Raw genomic sequence first — 14,012 nt, 5'->3', positions numbered from 1 at the left:
AAAAAAAATAAAAAAATAAATAAAAATAAAAACACAAGTTCCATCAAGTTTAACCTAAAACCCTACTGTATTGATCCAGTTAAAGGTTAAAAAAAAAAAAAAAAAAAAAAAAAAAAAAAACTATAAAGCGGCAAATGCTAACTGCCCCATGACAGAGGAAAAAAATTCTTCTCAACTCTAATATGGCAATCAGAATAAATCCCTGGATCAATATTCTATCCACATATATTTTTCTAGAAAAACATCCAGCCCCCCCATAATGTTTATCGAGTCCCAAGATGTTCCATAGTCTCACTGCTCTTACAGTAAAGGTCACTAGAAAGATCTCTGTACTGTCCATTTATTTATATGTACATAATGACCAGATCGCCCCTAAGACTTTTCACCAAACTAAATAACCCCAAGCTTGATAACCTGTCTTAGTCCTGTAATCTTTCCATACCAATAATTATCTTTGTCACCCTCCTCTGCACCCTCAGCAGTTCAGACATGTCCTTCTTCTATACAGGTGCCCAAAATTAGACACAATACATATTGAAAAGTGGGCCCAGCACTGACCCATGCGGTACCTCACTTGTAACTATCACCCAAACACAGTAAGTTCCATTGACACTCAACCTTTGCTTTCTGTCACTAAGCCAATTACATATATCCTCCCCTAGTCCCAGCATCCTCATTTTATGTACTAACTTTTTGTGTAGCACAGTAACAAACGCCTTAGAAAAGTCCAGATATATAACATCTACAGCTTCACCCCAGTCCAATCTATAACTGACCTCCTTATAGAATCTGATCAGAGTAGTCTTATAAGACCGATCCCGCATAAACCTATGGTGGCACTGTATTAGAAGGTTATGTTCATTAAGTTAATCCAGAACGGTATCTCTCAGAAAACCCTCAAATTTTACCCACAGCAGATGTTAAAGGGGTACCTCACATAGCAAACATTATTCATATTTTGTCCCCTCATGGCCAGAACAAGCCATCATACCAACAAGCCACACCCCTTCTAGAACTGTCCAACCAAGTCACCCGCCTCTCCTATAGCTCATCAAGCCACAACTCTTCTGACATCATAATGGCAAGCCACTCCCCCTTGCAAGCGGTCTCAGCAGCGAGGACTGCTGTACAATGTAGTTTTAATAGGGTGTGCAGGAGGAAGGAGCAGAGAGAGAAAATAGAGCAGTGGGCCGAGGAGGACAGTGCATCAAGAAGCATGTCAGAAACAAATCAGGGCGATTACTTTAGACAGAGAATGTCCCTCATAGCAGGTGCATATTTAACTATATCTCTGTAGGACAACACTGTGCGGTAGGGCTAATAATTAAACTCGGCAAGGTAATGAACTTGGTAAAACAACAAACAATTTATTTAGCAAAAGCATGCGAACAACGCACTTCGAGGGGCGGGACCCCCTCTTCGTCAGGTTCTAGAACCTGACGAAGAGGGAGTCCCGCCCCTCGAAACGCGTTGTTCGCATGCTTTTGCTAAATAAATTGTTTGTTGTTTTACCAAGTACGTACCTTGCCGGGTTTAATTATTAGCCCTAGCGCACTGTGAGGAGAGTGCCGCTGATTGCACCATTTCATCGGGAGATCATTCTTCCATCACCTGTATTCTATTCACCGTCCTCCATCTGTTGGAACGGGACCAGTGAAGGCTGCACTCCTCTATATACCACTCATTGTGGGAATAAGCGAGCTGCGGTGTTGTGCTCATAGCGCAACACAGAAAGGTGAGCACATCCAAACCTATTTTTCATCTTTCCTTCTCAATAAGGATAATTGCGCTTAGATGCGCATCGGTCTGTCTGTTTTTTTGTCTTTCATATCATCAAATTTATTAAGAGGAATGCACCTCTATTCAAAAAAACTGACTGGGACTGAATGGGACTTCACTGCTAGGAAGAGTTAGGGATATCACTTATTACATAAGCCAAAAGAAACCCAAAAGTGGCCAATGTTGGCATAGAAAGTAAATGAAAATGTAATATGTAGGTACCAAAATAAGATAAATAACCCCTTTAAAATAAATACATTAAATAAATAAATAAATAAGTCAAGTGAAATTTCACCCACCCTCCTTGGTTCAGCAAGCTCAGGCTGAGCACTGTGTTTTGTGTTGGTTGCAGGCTTTTTCTTAGATTTTACGCTTCAAAAAAGTGAATGAACAGTATAAATTACATACAGATTAATACAACATCAACACCCTTCTTGTGGAGTCTAACATTGTGATAATTCACATGGAAAAATAAAGCAGAAAAAAAAAATAACCTAAAACTGCTTCTATAGCTTTCAATGCCAAATTGTGTCCACATTGAAGTCAATGGAGCAAAAATGGAAGCACCAAGAAAACAAAGTATGCTGCTCTTAAATCTCAAAGGGGGAGATTTATCAAAACTTGTGCAGAGGAAATGTTGCCCAGTTGCCTACAGCAACCAATCAGATTGCTTCTTTCATTTTGCAGAGGACTTGTTTAAAATGAAAGCAGCAATCTGATTGGTTGCTATGGGCAACTGAGCAACTTTTCCTCTGCACAGGTTTTGATAAAACTCCCCCAAAGTGATTTGTCAGACATTTTGGCCGGTGATTGTCCGAGGTTTGAGACCCCTGGATTGCTATAAAAAGTGGGCAGAAGGGCTAAGATGAGCTATGTATGTGCACGGGCTCAAAGAAAAGGGACAGATTACTCATTTTTTTTATGTTAATAAAACTGTCCAAAGACGGTTAACACATTCCTGGAGCTCAAGTCAGATAAAATCAGCAAAAAACGAGATTAGAACAAATGTCTGTTGTTGATCTTAGCATATAGTACTCACTAGGATTAACTGCAGCAATGGTTACCTAAAGCGAAATGGACATTTTTCTTTGCAATTATCTATGATGACTACCTTTTCTCCTGGACTACAGGTGGAACAGGAGAGCTCAGCTTTGCTGGCATTTGATCACTTCCATTAGTCAGCAGGGGATCATCATCATCAGTATAGACTGCTGTACTGTGCAAAGGAGGATCTACAAAACAAAACATATAGATCACCATTCAAGTATGTGTTCTTATGTCATCAATTATATTTCTGTCTAAACATGAGATACTGGATACTTGGGATTAAAGGGGTACTCCGGTGCTTACACATCTTATCCCCTATCCAGAGGATAGGGGATAAGATGCCTGATCGCGGGAGTCCCGCAGCTGGGGACGCCCGTGATCATGCACGTGGCACCCCGTTTGTAAACAGTCCCCGGAGCATGTTCGCGCCGGGACTCATTACGGTCGACCGCAGGGCCGGTGGCGTGTGACGTCACACCCCCGCCCCCGTGTGACGTCATGCTCCGCCCCTCAATGTAAGCCTATGGGAGGGGGCACGCCTTTGGATAGGGGATAAGATGTGTAAGCACCGGAGTACCCCATTAAGAGTGTATTCACACATACAGTATCCTGTGCATATTACATGCACAGGATTTGATGCTGCATATTTCAATGTAAACTAAATGACTGAACACAGCTTCAAACCTGTGCATTAAATATGCACAGGATCTTGCATGTGTGAATACACCCTAAGGGTATTGAAGTTAGGTATAAAAATAAGCTGCACAAAATATGCAGCAGATCCTGCACGTGGCAACATACCCTTAGGGTAGGTTCACACATGCGTATTTTTGCTGCAAATTTTTCTGCCTATTGAAGTCAATGGGCAGCATAATCTGCAGCAAAAATAAGCACGTGTGAATGTGCCCTTAGGGTACGTTCAGACAAACAGATCCACAGCATATTTTACGTTTTACGAAGGACCGCTACAGGGTGCTTATAGATGTGCCAGCTCGGAGCGGCAATATGCCGCTACGAGTAGACACACTGCGATGTGAGAGTCGCATGCACAGTATACTCGCACATCATAGCTGCTCTCGGCCTAGCTCAGAGTGCAGGGGGAGCGGACGCAATGCGTGCGAGTACACCGTGCATGTGTGGCGACTTGCAGCAGTGTTTCTGTAGGGGTCCCTCGGCGGCGGATTCGCAGCCTAAAATACGCTGTGGATATGCTCGTCAGAATGTACTCTAAATGTATAAAATGTCTCTGCAGCCTTTGAAATACAAACAACAATGGACACTTTAAGAAATTTCAGTGTAGTTCAGAGCCTAAGTAAGTGGCATTTAATGCCATGCCTCTTAAAGGAAATCCGTCATCCGTTTCACCTGCACTAACCTGTTGGTACAGACAGGTAGTACAGGGGACACTGATGACAATACTTACCTGATCCCAATCCGTGCTCCCGTCCTCCCGCTATCTTCTTCGGGATCTCCCGTTCTTTGTGACGTCACCGCTCCTACTTCTCTGCTGGGTCCCGCTGAGCACGGGATAAGATGTTTTCTAGTGGAGTACCCCTTTAAAGGGGATTTCTCATCAAGGCATCCCCTTAATAATGCAGGCACCAGGGTGATCAGCTGATTGCAGCAGGCTTTGGGTTTGACACCCTTGACAAACAGGACTTTGCTGAGGAAAGATGTGGCCAGCAACGTGGTATCATAAAGGCAACCATTCAGATGACTAATTTTCCTTTTAGATCAAGGATGCCTCAACTCTAATAGAATGGGAGGTACTTTGATAAAACAGCTCTTTTCTGTGGCTCATAGAGAAAGGTCCCAAGGTGGGACAGCTAAATTCCTTATTCAGGGATGAGAAATCCTCTTTAAATTTTAAAAATTGGGCTGATGTAACACCATTTGGGTTGTGTAAATACAATATCAAATTAATTTATATATACACACACATATATACACAGTGATCCCACAACTTACAATGGCCTCAACATACAATAGTTTCAACATACAAATTCTTTTCTGGACTATTGTAACTTGAAACCAGACTCAACATGCAATGCAACAGACAGTCCAGATCTGTAAAACATGTCAATGACTGAAAGAACTGACCAATCAGAATGGGCATTCACTGGTAAAACACCTGTATTACTAAAGTGCATGCACTGACTGTCTGTCTAGTAGCGCCCCTACAGTACAGGGAGGTATTACATGTTCTGTACTACTCTTTACCTGTGCCACGGTTAGCTGTCCCTTTGGACATCAGGTGAGGGCGGCTCCATTTAACTTTTTTAGGACATTGCGTGTACTGTATAGAACCCTGAAGAAGCTCCTGTCCTCTACATAGACAGTGATTACAGCTCCCAGCAGCTCTTTCTTACTTATATATGTAAAGATTTGCTTTATCTGTATCAGTTATCTACTTTTTTTTGTAATCCTCACTTTTCCTTATTTTTGGATGACATTTTGTGGTCTTAAGAACCAATTACCAGATTTCCATAGAGTCATGGTCTCAACATACAATGGTCGTCCTGGAACCAATTAATATTGTAACTTGAGGGACCACTGACAACTGGCTGCTATTTTTCCTAAACTTTTGCTCATAAAATAATCATTCCTTTCTACATTGCGGTCACTTACTGAATGAGTCTTCTCCAACATCTTCTTGCAATGCATCTCCTGGTTCCTTTAAGATACTGGAAATGTCAGCATAAGCTAAGATTTTTTTCAGCAACGGAGACCTGACTTTTTTACTCATAAGCTCCTTCACCTTGTCATCAGAAAACTTGTTTGCATCTGCCTAGAAGGGAAAGGATAGGAACACTCCAAAATTACACCAATGGCAATAAATATGGGTTTTGACTGCAATCTGTAACGTTACATAATTACAACTGGGCACTGGTTTTTAAAGGAAAATACATGGAAAAATATACTGCAGTACTCCCTGTGCTGAAGCGTGTTCCCCCCTCCTCCGGTCAGGTCCCGTCCGAACCCTCCATTATTAGAACATTCTCTCTCCTCCCAGCAGTGCACAGCCCTGGGAGCAGGTGAATTAACTCCTCCACGACTGGCGGGTGTATGTATACTGTGCAGCAAGTGTATGAAGGAAGCTCAGGAGCTGAGCTCACTTCATACTGGCTAATGCCGGGCATCACCAGTCCGGGTGATGTCCAGCATTAACCCTTTAGACGGCACGATCAAAGTTGATTGCGACATCTAAAATGACAAAAACAATCTTCATTAGCTCAGTGGAGCTGATCGGGACACTCGCAGGGTCCCGATCAGCTGAGAGGACGGGCGGAGGTTCCCTAAGTGCCTCCGGCTTGTCTGATCAACGATCCAGCAGCCTGTAGTAATGGAGCGCTGATAACATTAATTAGTGCTGTGCTATAGATCAAGTACAGGAGTGTCTTCAAGCACAGGAGTGCATCTGTGTGTCTCCAAGCTGTAACAAAACTACAACTCCCAGCATGCCCTACAGCCTTTGGCTGTCTGGGCATGCTAGGAGTTGTAGTTCTGCAACAACTGGAGGCACACTGTGGAAAACACTGCCCAATGGGGAGAAAAAAAGTGCAGAAAAAAAATTAAGGCAATAATTGTAAAAAAAAAAAAAGCCTAAAGTTTAAATCACCCCTCTTTTTCAAATAAAAGTTAACAAAAATAAACAAACAAATTCGTCAAACACCTGTGGAGTGTTAAGGCCCACTATACCCCGTGTTACTTTACGTGAGGGGTGTAGTTTCCAAAACCTGAGGGACTTAATCAGAGGTTAGATATGCTGTTATTTTATTAATTATGGTCCATTACCAGTACATTGTTATTTGGAGCTTCACATGAGTTCTGTAATTCTACATATATATGTATTTTTTATCGTTTCCAAATCTTTGATACTACATGCTAGTAATGTATGAATTTAGGGTTAATTTCAGGACCGATACAGGAAGTGATGTGCACAATAGGGAGGAGCTATACAGTCATGGCCGTAAATGTTGGCACCCCTGAAATTTTTCTAGAAAATGAAGTATTTCTCACAGAAAAGGGTTGCAGTAACACGTTTTGCTATGCGCGTTTATTCCCTTTGTGTATATTGAAACTAAATCAAAAAAAGGGAGGAAAATAGCAAACTGGACATAATGTCACACCAAGCTCCAAAAATGGGCTGGACAAAATTGTTGGCACCCTTAACATAATATTTGGTTGCACACCCTTTGGAAAAAATAACTGAAATCAGTCGCTTCCTATAACCATCAATAAGCTTCTTACACCTCTCAGCCGATATGTTGGATCACTCTTCCTTTGCAAACTGCTCCAGGTCTCTCTTATTGGAAGGCGCCTTTTCCCAACAGAAATTTTAAGATCTCTCCATAGGTGTTCAATGGGATTTAGATCTGGACTCATTGCTGGCCACTTCAGAACTCTCCAGCGCTTTGTTGTCATCCATTTCTGGGGGCTTTTTGACGTATGTTTGGGGTCATTGTCCTGCTGGAAGACCCAAGATCTCGGACGCAAACCCAGCTTTCCGACACTGGGCTGTACAGTGTGACCCAAAATCCGTTGGTAATCCTCAGATTTCATGATGCCTTGTACACATTCAAGGCACCCAGTGCCAGAGGCAGCAAAACAACCCCAAAACATCATTGAACACCCACCATATTTCACTGTAGGTACTGTGTTCTTTTCTTTGTAGGCCTTATTCCATTTTCGGTAAACATTAGAATGATGTGCTTTACCAAAAAGCTCTATCTTGGTCTCATCTGTCCACAAGATGTTTTCCCAGAAGGATTTTGGCTTACTCAAGTTACTCATTTTGGCAAAATGTAGTCCTCCTTTTTTTTTTGTTTCCATTCAGAAGAATTTTATTAAGTGAGCAATAAACAAACAGTATCAAAGAGCATTGATAGAGTACTCAATGAGAATCCTCAGCAGTCGAATCAATAGAAAAAACAGCATGAAAAAGATAAGGCAATGAACATCTGGTACAAAGTATCAATAGGAAAGGAATGTCATCTGAGGGCAATATACAATGCCGTGGATAGTAACAGGTTGTACTAGATCAAACAAGTAGTTAAACATTCAATAAACATGTCTCTATATCCTTATGTGGTTAGGAAGAGATAAAGGTCAGTGAAACGAGAAAACAAAAAAACAAAAAAAAATAAATAAATAAATAAAGGGGTAAAGGAAAAGAGCAGGGGAAGACGACAAGGTAGTCCTCCTTTTTTATGTCTCTGTGTCAGCAGTGGGGTCCTCCTGGGTCTCCTGCCATAGCATCTCATTTCAGTTAATTGTCGACAGATAGTTTGCGCTGACACTGATGCTCCCTGAGCCTGCAGGACAGCTTAAATATCTTTGGATCTTGTTTGGGGCTGCTTATCCACCATCCGGACTATCCTGCGTTGACACCTTCATCAATTTTTGTCTTCCCTCCACGCCCAGGGAGATTAGTTACAGTGCCATAGGTTGCAAAGTTCTTGATAATGTTGCGCACTGTGGACAAAGGCAAATCTAGATCTCTGGAGATGGATTTGAAACCTTAAGATTGTTGATATTTTTCCACAATTCTTCTCTTTCTGTTGTCCATGCTTAGTGTGGCACACACAGACACACAATGCAAAGACTAAGTGAACTTCTCTCCTTTTTATCTGCTTTCAGGTCTGATATATTGTATTGCCCACACCTGTTACTGTGTTTAAAGGAGCATCACATGCTTGAAACAATCTTATTTATCCACAATTTTGAAAGGGTGCCAATAATTTTGTTCAGCCCATTTTTGGAGTTTGGTGTGACATTTTATCCAATTAGCTTTTTTTCCCTCCCTTTTTTGGTTTAGTTCCAATACACACAAATAGAATAAACGTGTATAGCAAAACATGTGTTACTGCCATTTTACGGCCATGACTGTATATTTACCTGTATATTTATTCAGCACCATGTGTTCAGACAGACCTTGAAAAAGGCTACATAGCCAAAACGCGTCGGTCATTGTTCTTATCCATTTTTGCTACCTTAATGTTTTTTAATAAGGAAGAAATAAAGTTTGTGTTTTAGTCATAATCGTGTCTGGAAGTGCTGGGGGACCATCGCTCCTAGTGAGAAGTTTTCTTCAAAAAAGATTATCAAGTATAAGAAGGTGAAGGGGACAACCGTGCTAACAGCATACTAGTAATTATAATAACCGGGTTGATCCAGGGTCCTAGAACTGATCATCTTTTTCCATAGTCAAGAAGGAATATCCCCCTGTAAAACATTGGCTGACAGTGTCCAGGGGTTTTGCCTTCTTCTGAATCAACAGCTTTAGGGATAGGATCAACAATTTAAGGGAAAATCATAATAATACTAATATAATAGTAAGGAAAGCATGATTAGATTAAATTAGATTAAACAGAGCACCAACAATAATGATAGGAAAAATAATGATAGTGGTAGACGTGGATGATGGTAATAATAATAATAATATTAATAATAATAATAAAAGTATTAGAAGAAGGGTTGATCCAAGGTCCTAGGACTGCTCGCCTTTTTCTGAGGTCAAGAAGGAATTTTTCCCGTCTCACAGATTGGCTGATAGTGTCCAGGGGTTTTGCCTTCGTTAGGAGCAACAGCTTTAGCATAGGTTAGGGCTGGCTTAAAAATGAACTCTTGATTTATTTAAATCTTATGGGTGATTCTTGTTTTTTATTGGGTGCTTTTTTGTTCCCTTTATTTAAAAAGAAGAAAAAAAAAAGTTAAAGCATTGGCACCAGGAGATATACACACGTGGAAAACATTTATGGTACCCTTTTGTTAAAGGCAGAAAAAAAAACAATTCTCCCTGAAATATCTTGGAACTGACAGAAAAAGATAATGAATAAAAATATGCTAAGAATAAAATAATGAGAATCAGACTTTGCTTTAGAATTGTGGTTCAACAGAATAATTTTTAAATAAAACTGGCCTGGACAAACATGATCTTTCCCTGATCTTCATATTTTGTTGCAGTCACTGCAGTCAAGCGATTCCTGTAACTCTCAATGAGACTTCTGCACTTGTCCCCAGGTATCTTGACCCACTCCTCATAGGCAAACTGCTCCAGTTGTCTTAGGTGTGAAGGGTGTCTTCTCCACACTGCTCGTTTTATAAGATTCAGATCATGTCTCATAGAAGGTCACTTCAGAATAGTCCAATGTTTTGCTCATAGTAATTCTTGGGTGTCTTAGGTGAGTATCCTGTTGGAGGATCCATGACCTGTGACTAAGACCAAACTTCCTGACACTGAGCAGCACATTTTGCTCCAGAATGTCTTGATATTCTTGAGATTTTGAGTAGAAACAAGGTAGAAAAAAAGTACGGAGCACTGACCGGTTGATATGAAGCAGGATACTTTATTTTCTTTCACAGGAACACCATGTGCGGGGGAGCGGACTGCTGGGCAGAACTTTGGGCAACGGACCATATCACGTGTTAGCGCTTTCTCAGGCCCTACGCCAGCACGTCCGTAGGTGTGCTTTAAAAACAAACCTGTGTGGTCATGGCAACCAGACAATGCTTGAAAAACATATGGACAGGTGAGTGGGGCTACATATAGGATAAGGTATACAAAATGAAAATATACAATATACAGAAGGAAATATAAAAGAATACACATGATTGTGAGTCCATAAGATGTAGTAACTCTAAACAGGTTAAGTTAGATAAAAACGCTCATCTCATTGTGGTCGTTCAGACCTAATGGACCAGTTGCGTTAGTATGCAGGATCCAACGTGATTCCTTGACTAACAGGCATTTGTGCCTGTCACTTGTGTATGGTGAGGGTTCTAAGAGTTCTAATGTTGTGAACTTCATGGCTTTTGGATCACCATTGTGGGCATCTATCATGTGGGATATGAATCTCGCTGAACCACGTTTGGTTTTCAATGACTGTATGTGTTCTTGGATATGGTGGAACAGTGGATGTATACCGGTAGTTTTATCCACATAATAATCGCCACAATCACACATAAAGCAATACACCACGAAGTTGGATTTACATGTGCCAAATTTCTAAATTTTGACTCTATATCCTCCCAAAGTAATTTCTTTAGGTTGTGCATTGTAAGAGCAAAAAGAGCAAGATCCACATGAATAATTACCTATTGGTCTACTATCAGAAATCCAATCCTTTTTTTGTTGTTTAGTTTTCCTGTTTAGTTCTCTTTTTTAAAAAAATCTAAAATAGTACAATTTTTCTTGTATGTTATTATGGGTTTCTTTTCTGCTACAATTTTTAGTCCCTCATCTTTTTTGATCATGTACCAATTGTTTATGGTTCTTTTAATGTGTTCATTCATTGGTGTGTTTTTAAATGGGAAAAAAAAAAACATCTATTTTGTTGTTTCTTGGGACTTTTTTCTACAGAACAAAGTGAGTAGCCGTCTGCCCAAGTAAAGTCTTCCAGAGCTTTGATGAGGTCCCAAGTATCTTGCAAAAAAGTAGGGATGTGTTCAAGGAGTGGTGAGAGTAACCAGTCTAAATTGCTGGACAGGTACTCCGTAGTTGATCCAATGCCCGCCACTATGGGACGTCCCGGCAGCGGGATCACGTTTTTATGAACTTTGGGGACTAGATATCATTTAGGTTGTTTAGGGGCAACGGGTAATAGCTTTTCTGCTGTTTTGGTATCTAATACACCTCTAGCTGCATATTTTTGTAGATGTGTTCTCAGTTTCTCAACCACCTTGGTGATAGGGTTGCTGTCTAATCTAAAAATTTACTGGCTTCATTTTCATAGTCACTACGTTTCCATATGACAATTGATCCGCCCTTGTCAGCCTTTGATACCAGCAAGTCTTCTCTACCAGCCAGTCGGCGCAGTGCCATCTCCTCATGAGCAGGAATATTTGGCTATGACTTAGGATATATTAGGGCTCTGATCTCCCTACATACCACTTTATGAAAAAAGATCGATCGCACTGCCCGGCTGGATGGGAAGATTGAATCTTGAGGGGTTTCCCCATCTGGTAGTTGAATTAAATTATGGAAGGTCTCGACATCTTGTGCTGACATATCTTTAATTGGCAAGAACCCCAGGGGGCCTATAGAACATTGTGTTTCTCCCTTCCTTTTTGGATGTAATAACATTTTTATTAGTTTTGGTATAAAAAAAAAAAAATCAGATTCAGTTTTCGTGTAGCACGAAATAAGTCCTACACAAAAGTTGGATAGTCAAAAGGCTCATTTAGCCCGTAGTTCAGACCTCTATTAAGGGCTTCAATACAGGCTGGGGAAAGTCTCATCAGTTAGGTTAATTACTAAGTTCTCTCGTTTGGATGACGCCATGTAACTGTTCTCCGTTTTTTCTTGTCTTGCAGGCCTGTGTGTCGGGTGTCCGGCGCCCTCCGTGGCGCGTCCTCCTCCTAAAGGGACCACTGTGTCAACTGCTGAGGTTGATGAAGTCGGTCAGGTGTCGCGATTCTCATCTGATTGGCTTGAATCTGAGTCAGTGGTAAGATAATCATAGACATGTTTGCCTTTATGTTTCCGCAGTCCCAGCCCATTCCTCTGATGTGGCTTACCTCCTTTCATTTTTATATGGGAGCAATGTTTATTCCATGAAAAAACCTGGTTGGATTCAGAGTCACGCTTGCCGCGTAAAAAAATTGTCTCTTTTGGTTTCTTTTATAGTACATTGTATCACTGAGTTTTTTCTCCAAAGCTTGCATGAATGTATTAAAACGCTTTATCTAACAATCTCGTCCGGAGCTCACATTTAGCTTTACATAAGTCCATAGTAGTAGCTTCATACTCAGATTGTTTTTTCTCTAGGATATGTTTTGTTGATTGAGTGAATGTTGTATGTGGAGTTCTTCCAATTTTTTAATAAAGTTAGCATAGTCTAGGAACTGTGATGGATTCTTGTAGATCCGCAATCCCTGTGGTGTGCGGTTATTGGTGACACATGCTTGTAACGAGTTAACAGTCCAAAAAAGTCAGACTTTTTTTAAGCCAAAGTTTGGATCCTGAACTCCAGTGCTTTAGTGCTGAGCACCTGGAGTTCAACATCAGACTCACATGACACGAAGAAGTCTCCGGCATCCACCCTCCTCAGTGTGTGACTATGAAACTTTTGAGGAGGACTTATTTCGTGCTACCCCTCCAGGGACAGCACTGAGGGAGGAGGAGAGAAATGGCAGGACCCAAACTACAGATGGTGCTAGACCGGCTGTCACCATACAGCATAAACTCCTCCAACAGAGGAGAGTGCCAAGTCTGTATAAACAGCAGTAGATAACCAAGAAACAGGAAGAAAGCCAGGGTGCAAAAGTGCGCAGCTCATCTGATTGCTCTCAGCAAAAAACAAGGGCTAAGCCAGGTACTCCACCTATATAGAGGAGGGGGAAAAAAAAGGGGTGGTCGCTATGAAACCCAGGCCCAGACCATGCCGAGCTCCCTGATCCCTGTACACCCTGTGGAAGGGGGGTGATCAAAGTGCGCCAGGCACTATAGGAGCAGTGAAATACCGCCCGAAGATAAGGGGGCAAAGTACTGGGTGGACATAGTCCCCAGAAAACCTGCAACAACATATCAAAGAATGAAGGAGCTAATTTGAGTCCTGACTACGAATGGAAGTTAGAAGCACACACAACCAAAGCGTTGAGAGGAAAACCTCAACGTGGTTTAACCCTGGACCAAAAAAACACGTCAACTGAGCCATTCTGATAATTTCCTAAGGCAACAGAGTAGGTGTCTGAACCACCCTGCACAGGAACCCACGACAGATACCTAGAGGCATGGAGGGGGCTGAACCGACTGTGTCGCCCCATGCCAGAGCAGAGGAGTTCGACTGCCTAAACCTGTGGAAACAAGATCACCGGAAGGCCCGAGGCACACCCAACAGAAAAAAAAATGTAAAAAGGTGGACTCTACACATGCAGAGGGGCCTAGCATATGTAGGGACACAGAAGTGGTTACAGCACGATACAGGGGTACCAAGACTGCAGACACGAAAGAAACTGCAGACAATTAAAAGTCCGGCAGCATGGTGTCACAACCATGCCCCTAGCAGACCAACATTGCACCCTTAGAAAGGGGAACAGAGAGTTCTGCTCTTTCTGTGAAAGTCCATGGAAACTGCAGGAAACGCCCACACCCCAGTTCCAAATGGGGCCACACACCAGGACTGCTGTCGCAGACGATAAAGGATGTATGTGGAGCAGGAATCATGCAGACATAGTCTGACTGG

General features: G+C 41.7%; 1 protein-coding gene across 2 annotated transcripts in view; it reads right to left on the bottom strand.

The window, feature by feature from the left end:
• CENPU (centromere protein U) overlaps window positions 1-14,012 on the bottom strand; it is a 71,765-nt gene that overhangs the window by 41,812 nt on the left and 15,941 nt on the right. The window contains exons 2-5 of one of the 2 annotated variants that reach the window (XM_056560104.1): window positions 9,331-9,511; window positions 5,455-5,614; window positions 2,891-3,011; window positions 2,079-2,151 (exon numbers count right to left, since the gene is read on the bottom strand). In XM_056560104.1, coding sequence (XP_056416079.1) covers window positions 2,079-2,151; window positions 2,891-3,011; window positions 5,455-5,572 — 312 coding nt within the window. In that variant the 5' untranslated portion in view covers window positions 5,573-5,614; window positions 9,331-9,511. The remainder of the gene's footprint in view (window positions 1-2,078; window positions 2,152-2,890; window positions 3,012-5,454; window positions 5,615-9,330; window positions 9,512-14,012) is intronic. The other variant, XM_056560099.1, reaches the window with a different exon arrangement.

This window comes from Hyla sarda, chromosome 1, assembly GCF_029499605.1.
Source record: "Hyla sarda isolate aHylSar1 chromosome 1, aHylSar1.hap1, whole genome shotgun sequence".
Classification (NCBI taxonomy): Eukaryota; Metazoa; Chordata; class Amphibia; order Anura; family Hylidae; genus Hyla; species Hyla sarda.
Note: the sequence above shows the minus strand (reverse complement) of the source record. Positions and strands in the feature narration are given on the sequence as shown.